This window comes from Malania oleifera, chromosome 13, assembly GCF_029873635.1.
Source record: "Malania oleifera isolate guangnan ecotype guangnan chromosome 13, ASM2987363v1, whole genome shotgun sequence".
NCBI classification, from domain to species: Eukaryota; Viridiplantae; Streptophyta; class Magnoliopsida; order Santalales; family Ximeniaceae; genus Malania; species Malania oleifera.
The window spans coordinates 54660627-54676670 of record NC_080429.1 but is presented as its reverse complement, the minus strand read 5'-3'; the positions used below and the strand labels follow the sequence as shown (position 1 = coordinate 54676670).

The following is a 16044-nucleotide window of genomic DNA, read 5'->3' as shown; positions in this document are numbered from 1 at the left end:
ATAGAAAGAATGAAAAGACACCACCCTTTTTTTTTCTTAAAATTATATTGTCATGATTAAAACCTTGGACATCATATACTATATAAAAAAAATTTTAGCATAAGAATGTAGCAAGGAAAGTATATTTAATTATAAAGTAAATAATCATATAAAATTTTAATAATTCGTAATATAAAATAAATAAAAAATAACTTAAGTATAACTACAAGAATACATATTGCTATTTGTTAAACCAATGACAAACTTTTACATAAATAATATTTTTAACGAAGTATTATCTTTGTTATAAAAATTTATATTTCGATTCTATAACTTAAAATTTTCTACATGTAAAAAATACAATTCGCTCTCAAGGATTGACTTGGTTGGAAATTCAAAAGATTTTTTGAAAAAAATGAGAAGGATCGAGTCTTTTATTTTTAATTAAGATCAAATCTTAATATTTAAATAGAAAAAAGATAGAAGGATTGATCATTATCTTAGTGGATTGGTTGAGTGTTTAAAGAGTTTTCAATATCATTATAAAAAATTAAAGAAATAATCCTAATTTTCTAAATGTATTTTTTTTGTTTAATTTTTATTTTTATTGATATTCACATAAACATGAGAAAGTGCTTTTTTTTATAATTTTCCCTAAGCATTCAGCTTTGTTGAAGAAAAATCCGTTGTCAGGTGGAGTTGATCTAAATGCCATTCAATACTCTTCGCAGTTAAATTTAAAACACATCACTAAACCATTACCAAACCAAATCCCATCCCCCAACCAAATCAAAACATTATATTCATCAAAGTTACTCCCTCTCCCTCTCCCTCTCCCCTCATGTGGTCCCCCCTGCGCCTTTCCCTACGCATTTCCCCTTGTCCAAACTCTCTCTCTCTCTCTCTCTCTCCCTCTCTCTCTCTCCCCTCGCTCTTTTTCTCTCTCTTCTGATGCTCCCTGTCGTGTATTAATCTGGACGAAGGTGGCCACGTGTTCTCCCATGTCCATCGACCCAGCCACCTAAAGCTTCCAGGTCTTAAAAGACTCTCTTCCCCCTTTCCTCAGTCCACTCCGTTTCTCTCTCTCTCTCTCTCTCTCTCTCTCTCTCTCTCTCTCTCTCTCCCTGGAACGATCGTTCGTACCTCCTCATCATCGCCACCATCACCACCATCCCTTTCGCTCCTCTTACCTGCAAACCCTAGCATCAACTCTCACTTCTACTCTATCTTCAATTTTCATTCTTAATTGCCTTCTGTATCCTTTCCTCCTTTTCTGAATTTGCTATTTTTTGGGATCGATTTATCGTTCCTCAGCTCCTGGCTGATTTCTGAAATTCTGGGTCTTCCTTGATTTCTTAATTTGTGAAGAGGGGGAATTGGTTTAATTGATTTAGCTGCCGCGGTTGAATTGGATTGGGCTCGCGAGATCCGTTGCAAAATTTTGGGTTACTTTGATCGCGTTGGGGGTGCACCTAATCAACGATTTGGATCTGATCGGGGGAGAAACAGCGCCATCAGATGGCGCTGTTCAGAAGATTCTTTTATCGGAAGCCGCCAGATCGGCTTCTCGAGATCTCCGAGAGGGTTTATGGTACGCCCCCACCTCCACCTTTCCCCTTCAAATTTGTGAACCACTATAGATAACGATTCATTTAATCTTGAATGTGAAGGCTTTGTGTAATTTGTAATTGATTCATCTTCTGAAAAGATTTGTATAATTCCTAATTTCTAATTTCTAGGCTACATTATTGAAGTTTGCCATCTACGTTTCGGCTTGGGGCATCATTCAACAGTTTCCGGCTTTGATTGAAGTTCTTCTTTTTTTCTTTTTTTTTTTTCAATTTTTTTTTTAAATTTACTTTGGGGAAATCTGTTCTAGCTACGCTCTATAACCTAATTGGGAGAACGTTGGAAAAATTGTCTGTTTACTTCCTCTCGGTGGTGTGTGGTACCGACCTGAGCTAAGCTTAGAATGGTAAATGGTTTTCTGTACAAGAAATCAGCGTACGAAATCAGCAGCAAACCTGACGAACTACTTCTGGTGAGAGATTTGGACTGTGTTTCTGGTCAATTATATGATTGCAACAATCTCCAGTTTCTTCTCTCTCTCTCTCTCTCTCCAAATTCTTGCAGCCTGGTTTGTGTGCGAGCTTTTCTGGGGGTTCTGAGGGAGAAGATATTGTCAGAAACTCGTCATTTAACCACAACGTTCTGATCTACACATTTGGGTTTTTACAAGGAGCAGAAATACAGAGGTTTTTTGCACGTGGCATTTAGTCTTCTAGTGAACCCTTGTGTATTCTTTCATACAATGACACTTTCTTATCAGCTGTGTGAAATAGAGGTTTGATTTGCAGTGTGGGTGCGCACCAAAGCATGGTGGATTTTGTTAGGTTTACGTTTCAAGAATTGCAAGTTTATTCTTAACTTTATCTCACAAGCCTTTTAAGCTAAATGAATCACTTGCTATATATATACTTGGTATGTAGGAATGGGATGTAATAACATGGAGGAATAGAAATTGATCTATTCTACATGGTCTTCATTCAAGGCTTTATTAAATTCCATTTCAACCTTGATGCATTTCATGAACCAAATTTGATATGAATGTCCAATTATTGCACTTCTTTTAAGGATTTTCTTTAGTTCAAATAGCTTACTGTTTTGGTTTTATAATTATTGTTTTGCTTCTCATATCTATTTCTTTCATATTTTGCAGTGTTTGATTGTTGCTTCTCGACTGATATCCTGGATGAAGATGAGTACAAGGTCTACATGGGTGGCATTGTGGCACAGCTGCAGGACCACTTTCCTGATGCTTCTTTTATGGTGTTTAACTTCAGAGAAGGGGAGAGGAGGAGCCAGATTTCTGACATATTGTCTCAGTATGACATGACAGTTATGGATTACCCTCGTCAATATGAGGGGTGTCCTCTGCTGCCATTGGAGATGATCCACCACTTCCTGCGGTCCAGTGAAAGCTGGCTGTCTTTGGAGGGGCAACAAAATGTGCTATTAATGCACTGTGAAAGAGGAGGGTGGCCTGTGCTTGCCTTCATGCTTGCAGGTCTTCTTCTATACAGAAAACAGTACAATGGGGAGCAGAAGACTCTTGAAATGGTCTACAAGCAAGCTCCACGGGAGCTTCTTCATCTTCTTTCTCCTTTAAACCCACAGCCTTCCCAGCTGAGATATCTTCAGTACATTTCCAGAAGAAATATGGGTTCAGATTGGCCTCCATCAGATACACCTCTGATTTTAGATTGTGTTATGCTTAGAGTTCTTCCCCTGTTTGATGGGGGGAGAGGTTGCAGGCCAGTAGTTCGCATTTATGGTCAGGACTCTTCAACAGTAGCAAACAGAAGTTCTAAGCTTCTATTTTCCACTTCAAAGAACAAAAAACTTATTCACCACTACCCACAGGTAATACCCAGTTCACAAATTCGTAATCTAAGAGATGAATTGACCAATATTTCTTAAGATTCCCGTACGATCAATTGTTGCAGGCGGAGTGTACGCTAATAAAAATAGATATTCATTGCCGTGTTCAAGGGGACGTTGTTATTGAGTGCATCCATCTGGATGAAGATTTGATACGTGAGGAAATGATGTTCAGAGTTATGTTCCACACAGCATTTGTGCGATCAAATGCATTGATGCTCAGCCGTGATGAAGTTGATGTTTTATGGGATGCAAAGGACCAGTTCCCAAAGGACTTTAAGGCTGAGGTAGGTTATTGTCCTCTCTTTGTCAATTTCCTCTTCTGAATATCTAGGAATTGAATGCATACACATATCTGCATCAGGTACTTTTTTTGGACACCAATGCTGTTATCTCTCGTGTCACCACAGAAGTGGCAAGGGAAGATACAAATGAGACAGAAGCTGCTTCACCAGAAGAGTTTTTTGAGGTTGAAGAGATATTCAGCAATGTGGTGGATGGGCAGGAAGGAAAGGGTGACTCTGATACTCATATCATTCGTGACCATAAGACAGATGAGGGAAATCATAAAGAAGTTTGGAAGGAAGCTTTGGAACCTCATACATTTCAAGATTGTGCATCAGATGATGGGAGTCTTAGACAGGATGGGAAGGTGGATTCTAATCTTCATGCAGTGAGGGACACTGGTTTGGATGAGAGTTATAACAAGTTGGACTATACTGTAGTGAATTCTGATGTGCTTAGAAATATAGAAACTAAAGCAGAGGGTAGCAAGTTAGAAGAAATGGAGAATAAGCTTGATAGAGATGTCACATCTATGCAGAAGATAGAATCCAAGGTTTTGCAGGAAAAATCAGGCGCCGATGTTAGCAGACAAAAGTCTGAAAAACTGCTGCCTCTTGTACCAAAGAAACAGCCTGCTTCAAACATAAAATCAGCTGTGGATCCTGTTGCAACCAAACAAAAAAAACAAGAGCCCCAGGGTGCAGTAGCAAAATTAACAAAATCAAAACCAACAGTATCTAGGTGGATTCCTCCTAATAAAGGTTCTTACACTAATTCAATGCATATATCATATCCACCATCAAGGTATAACAGCGCTCCACCTGCTCTTTTAGTCAGTGCTCCGAAAAAGGATTCTAGTGCAGGCAGCAATATGAAGGCTTCTTCTGTTACTGCTGTTTGTACTGCTAAGGATCCTAGAGAAGATGCGCCTGAAATAGCTGGTCATGAGGTGGGTTATACAAAGCCTCTGGTCTCTGTACCAGAGTCTGCTACTTCCCAGCAGCTGTCTTCTGCTCCATCATTCCATGTGACTCAGCCACCAGCACAATCTTGTTTGCAGCCAGTTGTAAACCCCCCCGATCCATCTACTTCTTCATGTGCTTCTTCCTTACAATCTCCTTCTGCAGCACAGCCATGTGTAGGACAAACTCAGGCCCCCCAATCACCACCACCACCACCACCACCACCACCACCACCACCACCACCACCACCACCTCCTCCTCCTCCTCCCTCTTTTGGGTTGTCATTGTATGCCTCTTCCTTTAAGCTTGCCTCACCGTTAGCCGCATCATTGCAGGATGGGTTGGCATCTTTGTCCCCTCCGCCACCACCTCCACCTATTCATTCTCCTGTTGCTGGTACAGCCCCTCCACCTGCTCCTCCACCTCCTCCGTCTACATCATATTGGGCTGCTCCTCTAGGAGCACCTCCTCCCCCCTCTCCTCCCCCTCTCTCTACACCGTCTATTTTGTTTGATAGGCAGAATATTGGGATGGTTTCACCTCCACCACCGCCTCCACTCCCTTGGAGTTCAAATGCTCTTGCTGCTGTGTTAAGTACTAGATCCCCAATAGCACCACAACCACCACCACCACCACCTCCTCCTCCTCCTCCTCTCCCAAGTGCATCTGTTGCATCAAAACCTGGTTCAGTTAGCATCCATTCCTTTCCACCCCCACCACCACCTCCACCACCTCCTCCAGTGCATAGAGTCCAGCCACTGCCAACCCCATCCCCATCAGTAGCAGCACCTATTCCCATACGTGGAGCCCCACCTCCGCCCCCACCTCCTCCACTATATGGAGTTCCATCACCACCACCAGCTACTCCAACACGTGGGGCCCCACCACCACCACCACCACCATTGCCACCTGCAAAACATGGAGCTCCACCACCACCTCCACCTCCACCTCCTCCAGTGCATGGAGCCCTGCCTCCGCCACCTCCACCTCCACGCTATGGAGTTCCACCCCCGCCACCTCCTCCGCTGCATGGAGCCCCACCTCCACCACCTCCTCCTCCAACACATGGATCATCATCCTCACCAGCCCCACCCCCGCCAACCCCTTCCATGCGTGGAGCACCACCTCCACCACCTCCTCCCATGCATGGAGCGCCACCTCCACCACCACTTCCCGCATATGGAGTGCCGCCTCCACCACCTCCTCCCATGGGTGCAGCGCCGCCACCTTCCCCTCCTTCCATGCGTGGAGTGCCACCACCTCCACCACCACTAACGAACAGGGGACCGCCTCCACCTCCTCCTCCATTGCACGGAGCTCCACCTCCACCGCCTCCTCCAGGAGCCCGTGCACCTAGCCTTCCTGCTCCACCTCGACCTCCTGGTGGTGCACCTCCTCCACCACCACCATTCGGTGTCAAAGGGCCAAGCTCAGCAGCTGATACAAGAGGCTTGCCTTTGGGAAGAGGGCGTGGGATTTCACGCCCTTCACCAGCTACTGCACCTCGAAGATCCTCCTTAAAGCCGCTGCACTGGAGCAAGGTAACAAGGGCATTGCAAGGAAGCTTATGGGACGAATTGCAAAGATATGGCGAGCCTCAAACGTATTGTAACTTCTCTTGCTGATTTCATTTATGTCTACAATGAAACAAGCGGTTGTGTCTTTGGCATGGACATTTTTTCTCATGAACATTTTTTGCTTATATGCATGCCATGGTGTGTTAACTATATTTTAGTGTATAGTTTTTTGGTATTCTATTTTAAAAAATATCATCCAGATTCTCATTTAAATATGTTGTATATGTGCATCTGTGTGTGTATATATATGCATGCTTGTGTGCATTTTATGCATGAATTCCTTTTGAATTTTCCTTATTTATATTTATGCTTGTGCATGTATGTTCAAAATAGTGAATTTTCATTAATTATTCTTGTTCTAGTTTTTTAAAACATTATTCCCATATTAGTCGCTCATACAGTGGCCTTTAATCCTAGTGCGCCAGAATTTGATGTGTCAGAACTAGAGTCTCTTTTCTCTGCCACTGTGCCAAAGTCAGGTGATGGTCCGGGAGGTAAATCTGGAGGACGGCGGAAGTCAGTTGGATCTAAAACTGACAAAGTTCATCTGGTAATTTAATATAGATTTATTGTGTTGTCTTTGAAATATCATGTTTGCAGAGGTAAATGTTGATGGGTGCACATTATTTGCCTTAGTTATTTGGGTTACTACATATTTTGTGCATTTTTATCTCTTTAGGAACCTGCATTTCTTACTGATTCTTATCCTTTATCAAACATAATAAAAGAAGGAACAGGAGAATCAGTACTTTGCACATTTTATTGAAAAATTTCAGCTTTTTGTGATTTTATATTACATGCTTCCTCTGCTGATGCATTGAGATCCCAAGAGTCCCATTTTATATTTGAGCATGGAGTATCCATAATTATATCAGATATAGGCAAAGATGAAGAGCGAAGTATAGAGTGGTTGGAGGCAAACCACTTGGTCCAGTTCTAGTAATATATTGACCATTGAGATTGATGGTCTTAGTTGATGTGTAGACTGCACATGTCTATTCAACCTTGGAACTGGACAAAATGTGTGTGTATTTTTTGTTATTCGAATAGAGCTCTAAAAATTTTACCAAAATGAAAAAAAAAAGAAGGAAAAACATGAGGAAAGCTATAGGATATGATTTGTTGTGGCCTGTGGGAGAGACATTATCACGTACCCATTATCAGGTTCTGATTGAGTAGTTTTAACATCTTTTTTGGAATGTCAACCTAGTGTATGAATGAAGCAGCTTGTGTGCCACTCAAAGCTTAGCTTGGTAATGGAGCATTCAGGGTTGCTTGTCAAGATTAATGGGCTTGTGAGCTTAATTTTGAAGCTTATTTATTAAATGAGCCAAGTTTGAGCTAGGCTAGGCTTGGTTTTGTAGGTTTGTGACCTGGCTTGCTCACAGGCATGTGACTTTGCTCTTAAATAGACATATATATAGTCTCATGAATAATCTTAACATGTCTGCGTGCACACACACATGAATTATGAACTGGATCGCTATGTATGGATGTGACTTGTCCAAATTATTTGTTGACAACATGTCATATAATTATTTTAAAATTATTTGAATATTAAACCCCCAAATGATTTCTGAGATAGAAATTGTGTTGGTAGTCCAAAAATCATTTTTAATTTGAGAGCTTGTTTTATGAATGAGCAAGTTTCAACATGTCAAACACAGCTTGTTTCCGCTTGAGAATGAAACAAATTTTTAGTGTTCTCAAGTGCTGAGTGAAATACATGGCAATGGATTACTGTACGTGTGGTGGTGTGAAACTCTTGTAGCTGCAGCATGGAAGAACATGGTTTACTCTTCTTATAGGGTTGTATTGTGGTAGCCAATAGCCATGTTGTCTGTTCATATAGCATCAAATTGTGTTGAGAATACCAAACAGATTTAAGGTCATAGTCAATTTGTGTGTGAGAAATTTTAGAGGTATTTGTTTCAACTTTTTGTACCTTGAGTGGAGTTTTTTAATTGGATAATAAGGGTTAGTTTCAAGTTGTGAGTTCTTACTTAACATACTTGGACTATTTGATATTTATAGTCCAGCTTTAGGGGGTGCAGAGTAGTTTAGCCTGCAAGTGTTCCTATTACAATATTAGTATAAGAGAGAGGAGAAGAAGATAATTTTACCCTATCTCTCATGTCCTTTCTTCTTTTATGTATGTCATATGCCACATACTGATGATTATAATGCACAGAATTTTGTAATTTTACTGTTCGACTTTTCTGCTAAGATTCTTCATCCATATTTCATCTAGCTAAAGGTTTTTTTTTTTTGATAGAAAAAGAAATTCATTAGATAAAGAAAGAATGTACAATCAAGAGAGAAGACATCTTCTTAACGAAATCTGAGAATCCCTGGAAAAACAAAACAAAAAAAGGGAAAACACAAAAAACAGCAAACTCAAATCAGCACACCCTTAGAAGGGGCTTCTAACCCCGCTGAACATCTGTCAAACATATCCCCTTAAAATTTCCATTGCCCACACACCACAAAGAAGCCATAAAAAGCACTTTCTCCCACTCCAACCAATATGGAGTCTTCTTCCCTGAAAAAATACGAAGATTACGTTCCTTCCACAAGCCCCATAGAACTGCAAAAAAAGAACAATTCCATAAAGCAATAACTTCCTTCCTCCTTCCAAACCCCCACAAAAGATATTGTCAAGAACTCTATTGTTCTCGGACAAACCCACCTTTCTCCAAAATAATTAACTTATTCCAAACCTTCCATGCGAAATCACAATGCAAGAAAAATGAGAAACAAATTCTGAACAATCAAAACAAAGCATACGTATATCAGGGGATAAAGCCTTCAGTGGTCTCCTCATCTGCAGCAAGTCATTGGTATTTATTCTATTAAGCACAACCAACCAAAGAAACACTTTGATTTTATGGGGTATTTTGACTTTCCAGATTACTTTGTAGAGTGTAAGGAATGATTGGTACCGACCAAGAAATCAAAGAAAGTTTTACACAAAAAAACACCCTAGGAATCCAACAACCAAGATCGGCTATCATCTTCAGAAGACCTCCTACCATTGTTCAACATAACCAACAAAGAACATAATTTAATAGTTTCCCTATCATTCAAGGCTCTCCTAAAACAAAAATCCCAACAAGGTAGTGGACCACCCGAATCTACAATAAAAGAATCAATGAGATCATTTTGCCTTCAGCTCAAACAAAATAAATGAGGAAAAGAGGTGGCCAAAACAACATTCCCCAACCATATATTTTTCCAAAAACGAATGTCGATTTTACAACTATGAATTCGACTCATGTTCGTAGTGATCTTCATTTTCCATTACATTCTTTTATTGGAAGACCAATGTACCTTCTAAAAATTAATGCTTTGCAACCCTCAACAAAATCAATGCTAATGATTTGCTTAAGAGAAGAGAGCTGAAAAGGCAGTATCTCCTGATGTATTAGTGCACTCTTCCAGTATGAGGGGAAACTTGCTCTTGTTTATTTTTGCATTATTTTATTCTTGGGGTATTTGGAACAACTTGTTTGTTATATTTGGATTGTCCTCTTCTTTTGGAGAGTTTGTCTCTTTCTTTCTTGGAGCACAATGCTAGAGTCTTCAATTCGATTCTTGATTTAGGATCTCAATTCACAATTTGAATGTCGATTTGACAACTTTGATTTGAAAACTTGGTGGATGCTTTATGCTTTTTTTTGTGTCTTCTTTATTCTCTTAGGGCTTGTTTGATATCGTTGTTGTTTTCCATTTCCTGTTTCTGTTTTTGCACTGTGACGAAACAAATTATATAAATGCATTTGTTTATGTTGCCAATTTTATGTTTCCACTGTCGGTTTTCTATTGTTTGCGAAAAAAATGAAAACCAAATTTTATGGCTTCCAGTTCTTTTGGTAATCCATTATCAGAAATTTTAATATTTAGAAATAGTTATTTTGGATTAAATCATTCATTTTATACACTTCAAAATAAAAATAAAAATAAAATGATCATATGAATTTAAATACATAAATTTCAAAAAATAATAATAAAGCTAATTACAATATTTTTTTACTATTTTTGAATTGTCTTGTCCAACATAATTTTTATTGTAAAGTAAAATTTGAAAATCTAACAATTAAGTAAAATAATTATAATAATTTGAATATTTATGATAACATTTTTTTAATGTGTATTATTTTGCAATTTTATTATTTCAATCATATTTAATAATATTATTTGATTTAAAGGTGAAAATGAACATTTTTTAATTAATTTTTTAATTTGTTCTAGTTTTATAAACAAAAACCAAACAGGTTGCTAGTTTTTGTTTCTAGTTTTTGGCTTTTGTTTTTGGTTTTCATTTCTGAAATTTTTTACAGTAATACCAAACATCTTAATAAATATCTTTGTTTATACAATTTTTCTTTCACTGGCACAGCCTTGCCTTATGCTTATTTTTTGGTATGATTTTTAATTGTTTGTAGTAATATTGTGCATATTGTTGTCATCCTTTGTCAATGATGACTTGCAATAGATATTAGCTACATGCTTAGTGTTGTAATTGCAACAAGATATTTAAGACTTTGTGAGTACTGTTTCTGCTTTACCTTCTTATTGATAAATGCGTTTTTATGGCTGCAGATTGAGTTGAGAAGGGCCAATAACACTGAAATTATGCTCACAAAAGTTAAGATGCCTCTTCCAGATATGATGGTAAGCTAGATATGGTCAAGTACTTCATTAATTTATTTTGCCATCGTGTACATATAGGCATGAATATTCTTTTTGAAATAGATCGTAAGGTAAAATCATTTGACATGGTTTGGACATGTGCTGTGGGAGCCTTGCATATTCTGAGGATGAAGAGGGATTTGTTTGACGTGGAGGGGGTGGGCTGTGGAAATTAAAAAGATAAATTAATCTAACAAAAAAGAAAATCTCAAAAATGAATTGAACAGTGAATTCTATAAAAATATTTTCTATCTATATAATCTAGTTCTAGACAATGTGGAAATAAATCTTCACATTTGTACATGGCCTCGAGTTGTAGATCCATCTTGCTATTTTTGTTTTTTTGGATAATAAAAGAAGAATTCATTAATAGAATAAAAATATACATCTCGGAGAATAAGACATCTCCTTAACAAAGTCTGGAAAATCTAGGTAGAAAACACAAATGAACAACCTACAGACTAGGGGTGAGCATTCGATTGGTTCGTTTTATTCGGTTAATTAACCAAAAAATTTGGTTAAAAAATCTCATTAACCGAACTGACTGAAATTCCATATTTAACCAAATTCAAAACTGACTGAACCAAATTTCGGTTAGATCGGTTAACTGATTTTAACCGATTTAATATTTTAATTTATATAAAATATAAATAATATATAGAAAAATTTAATATATATAATATTTAAAAATAAAATAAAATTTTAGTATATAAATAATATATAAAATATTTTAATATATAATATATATAATTATTTATTATTAATTTATGATATTCGGTTAACCAAACTAACCGAACCCAAAAACTGAACCGAAAACCGAAACTCAACGAAAATGAAAATTGAGCCGAATAAATTTTTAACCAAATTGAAACGACCGAATTTGCTTGGTTAATTCGGTTTTAACAGAATTATGCTCACTCCTACTGCAGACTAAAGAACAAAAGAGGAAACAAAACCATCACAAACTAACACTTCAATGCATAGCGCCAATTGTGCTGAATATCAGAAAAGCTCACCCCCTTAAAATTTCCGTGTTGCACACACCAAAGAGAAGCCAAATAGTGTCTCTTTTCCCAAAACAACACCTGAGCCATCCTGCTGTTTTTTTTTTTTGAAAGTGTTTCTGTTTTATTATAGTAATTACAGCGTGGAAAAAATGTAGTTATAGACAACAGCAAATGAAGAGATCTGGTTAAAAAAAAACTTGGGTTGGATGGGCCAGCCACAGTTTTGTGGGTTGTAGACGGTGGAGACAGTAAGACAACTAATAAACTCAGGGTTGGAATAACATGTCTATTTATGTGGACACAATCTGTACTAGTTTACTGGTTTGTATTGTGCGACCTGAATGTAGCTTTTCTGGGGGCCTATAATTCCGTGTCAATTGTTGAACGGTGTATTTTCAGTGAACAATCACTTCATATGGAGCATATTGTTGGCTGGATGGGAAGCTGGTCAATAGTCACTGAAGAGCTGAGCTGTTGTTTGCTTGATGTTTTTATTTTAGCCTTTTTTTTTTTGGTTTACTGGAGTATGCATTTGTAGTCTTTATATCTCCTCTTTTTCTCCTTGTATTAGCCTTTTCTGTTTCTTTTGTGCTCTTCGAAGATTTTTCATCCCCTTTGTACATTCTCCTTTCTTAATATGTTCTTTTTCTACAAAACAAATTCTTGTTTTTTGTCCATGTATAATAATTTGAAAATATTCTGTTTGCTGACATCTTGTTTTTTGGATTTTAGGAATCATACTTTGTTTACTAAATGTTGGTTATATTTGATATTAGCTGACAGTGTGATGATTCCCAGGCAGCAGCACTGGCAATGGATGAGTCAATTTTGGATGTTGATCAAGTGGAGAACCTTATAAAATTTTGTCCAACTAAAGAGGAGATGGAACTTCTTAAGGTGACTCAATGAAACAAAGCTTGATTCTGTTTTACATTCTGTCAGCTATTCCATGATTACTTTTCACATGGAATAGGGTCTCTGCTTTGTATTTTTGCTTAAAAAATACTAGTATGGTTTTTGCTATTTTTGTTTCTCTCATCATTTTCTTCTTCTTTTAGTTGCGATTGTTCTAAGATAGAAGTGTTTTCAATTTATTAGTACAATTTTTACTGTATTTGTTTCTTTTCTTCATCATCATCATCATCATGATCATCTTCTTCTTCTAGCTGTGATTGTTCTAATTTTTTTATTGTTTAGGGCTATACTGGTGACAAGGAGAATCTGGGAAAGTGTGAACAGGTCTGCAACTGTTCTATTTTAACCAGCAATTTGTTTTTTTGCGTGTATTGATGACAAAGTTCTTTAAGGAACTTCCGCACTTTGTGAATCTGTGTTTTTTTTTTTTTTGGTTGGGGGATTGCAAGTGCTTTGCCTGTTAGATTTGTGAATAATTGCTATGCTGGTCACCTTGGTCAATGTACAAGGGTACTTGAAGTTAAATTGGCCTAGTCTTAGTTCCATGCAATTATAAACTGCAATGCTGTCTAATTTATGTGCGTGACTACATTTAAGTCAAGATTGTTTCTTTGATGCAATAATTTGTTATACTTTTGTAACATTATTGTTAATTTGTATTTAAATTTGATACTTTTTTTTGCTACTAGTAAATGCCACGTGTTGCACGTTATTGCATGTGAATTATAGAATGTAAAATGTTTTTATAATTCTTAATAAGGTTTAGATACATTTTTAAAAAAAATTAATAATATATTTTCATAATTTAGTTTGCAGATATTAAAGTATGAATATAAAAAAAAATTAATAATATATTGTTATAATTTAGTTTACAAATAATAAAGTATGAATGTTCAAAGTTATTAGAAAATTTCATATTTTGTTTAAAACTATAAAATACAAACGTAGACATGAGATACTATTATGACACACAATGTAGATGTAGGGACAAGAAAATATTTTAAATATAGGACATGATATGATAATAATGTTGTAATGCGTCGTGTGAAATGAGTTATGTTTATTAATTCTTGTTTTTGTAAAAAATCTCAATATATGACTTCTTTCAATGAAACTATTAATAAGTTTATTGCAATTTCTAAATTGTAATTTTCTACTCAAAAATTTTTATAATTATAATTTTTTGTTAACTTATGATCAACAAATGAGTTTTGTAAATTTCAAATATGTTTTATTATACTTCTAGGTAAATAATTTTATTTCTAGAATTTTTTCTTCAGAAGTTATATTATTTGTCTAAATGATGTTAGACATTTCACAATAATTTTAGAAGACGTTAGAGTAATAACCTATTTATTTTGGGATATACCTTTTATTCAGTATTTATAGTACCATTATATTTATTTTATTTTTTAATTAAATGGATTTTTTTAGGTTCAAATTTTAATCTATTTGAAATAAAAAATTTAAATGTTTATCTAATTTTTCTTGAATTTAGTTTTTTTTTTTTCCGAAATTCAATGTTTTATTTTTAAATGATAATGAAGTTTTTTTTTTTTTGGTCTGCAAAATAATTTTTAGTATTTGTACTTTTATATATGATGTGCATACATATTGCTAGTTTAGTTTGTTTTTTAGTCAATGTTTCTTTAGGTTCTAATATTTAGCTTATCCAAAACAGATATTATAAATGTAATTTATCAAATTTTGGTTGAGTTTATTTTCTTTTAGGAATATTGTCTTTTAATACATAAAGATATTTTTTTCCATAAAATGGGTTATACTATTTGTATTTTTATTAATTTATAGTATAGATATAGATATGGATATGTAAATACTGTTTACTTTATTTTATTTTTCAAACAAATGAAAGTTTTTTCTTGTAACTTTAAAAGGTCACTTCTAGACATTCTAAATGTAATTTTATCAAATTTTTGTTGAATTACTTCATACCATAGATTTAATATTTTTTAAGGAATATTTGGTCTTACATTGAAAAGATAAGGATATTTTTGCGCACAAAAAATGATTTACACAATTTTCGCTTCCATATGAAGTATAAAATTTTATTTCTTTTAGGAATGTTACTTTTAAAAGATTAGGATGCTTTTTTCTACAAAGTGATTTACACTGTTTGTTCTTATATAGAATATAGGAATTCTGAAACAGCCTCTCACCTCTTTCTGCATTGTGATTTTGCATGGAAAATATGGAATAAATTGTTCGGTACGCAGTTTTCGGAAGTGTGGTAAGTATGCAGTTTTATGGGGTCTTTAGTTGAAATGCAGAGCACGGATTTTTTTCAGGAAGAAGTTGAATTTGTATTTGGTGTGGGAAAAGATCTTTATGGTGTATTGGGTTTGGAATTTTCAGAGAAGCTTTTCAGGATTTAAATAGGGATTGGAAGAATAGGTTGGAATTTTTAGAGAATAATTCTCAAGAGAGTGCCTAATAAAAGTCATGTGTTTCCTTAACTACTATGGTTGATTGACTATTGTGTAACAGTGTAAGGACTGCAAATTTTTTAAAGGTGAGGGCTTAACTGTACAACATAGGTTGCTAGTTTAGATATATGTATAAAAAAATGGAAGTGAGCGGGTAAAGTAGTTCGCTGTGAGAGAATTAGGTTGTGGAACTAGAGCAAGAATATATAATAAAGTTTAAAGATAAAATGATAAATGTATGTTGCTGGGCAATAGAAGATAACATAGGCACAAACTCCCTTTGAAATGGTATGGCTAGTTCTATTAGAAATATATGGAAATAAGTTCTAGTTGAGAGCAAAGCAAGTCACACTAGTAAAGAGGGTTGTGGGACGAGGTTGTCCAAGAAACATTTTAAACACAAAAGTGTGGTTTTAAACAGAGGAAACAATGGGACTAGAGAGAATGTTGAGAAGTGCGAAGAGGCAAGAAAAAAAGGGCAAAAACATTGTAAGTGAAGTTAAGCTTAGAGCATATAATAAATTGTGCACTAGACTAAGTACTAGAGATGTGGAGGAAGTGTAAAACTAGGTAAGGCTAGGGAAAGAAGGCATAGATACTTAGGTAATTTAGGTAATGCCAAATGTGTCACAGGATGATATTGTCCAAGTTAAAGATGGCATACAAGAAAGATAGTGAGCTTATTGTAATAAGCGAGTTAATGTAAATCAATTAGAAGTCCCAAACTTAGAATTGATAAATA

General features: G+C 35.8%; 1 protein-coding gene across 2 annotated transcripts in view; it reads left to right on the top strand.

Annotated features, from left to right (window-relative positions):
• The first annotated feature begins 881 nt into the window (after nt 1-881).
• The window catches only part of LOC131146289 (formin-like protein 20), a 52271-nt gene continuing 37108 nt past the window's right edge, over nt 882-16044 (top strand). The window contains exons 1-8 of one of the 2 annotated variants that reach the window (XM_058095772.1): nt 882-1570; nt 2699-3402; nt 3486-3707; nt 3785-6270; nt 6662-6794; nt 10847-10918; nt 12742-12840; nt 13141-13182. In XM_058095772.1, the coding sequence (XP_057951755.1) occupies nt 1498-1570; nt 2699-3402; nt 3486-3707; nt 3785-6270; nt 6662-6794; nt 10847-10918; nt 12742-12840; nt 13141-13182 (3831 nt within the window). In that variant the 5' untranslated portion in view covers nt 882-1497. Of the gene's footprint in view, nt 1571-2698; nt 3403-3485; nt 3708-3784; nt 6271-6661; nt 6795-10846; nt 10919-12719; nt 12841-13140; nt 13183-16044 lie in introns of those variants that run through there. The other variant, XM_058095773.1, reaches the window with a different exon arrangement.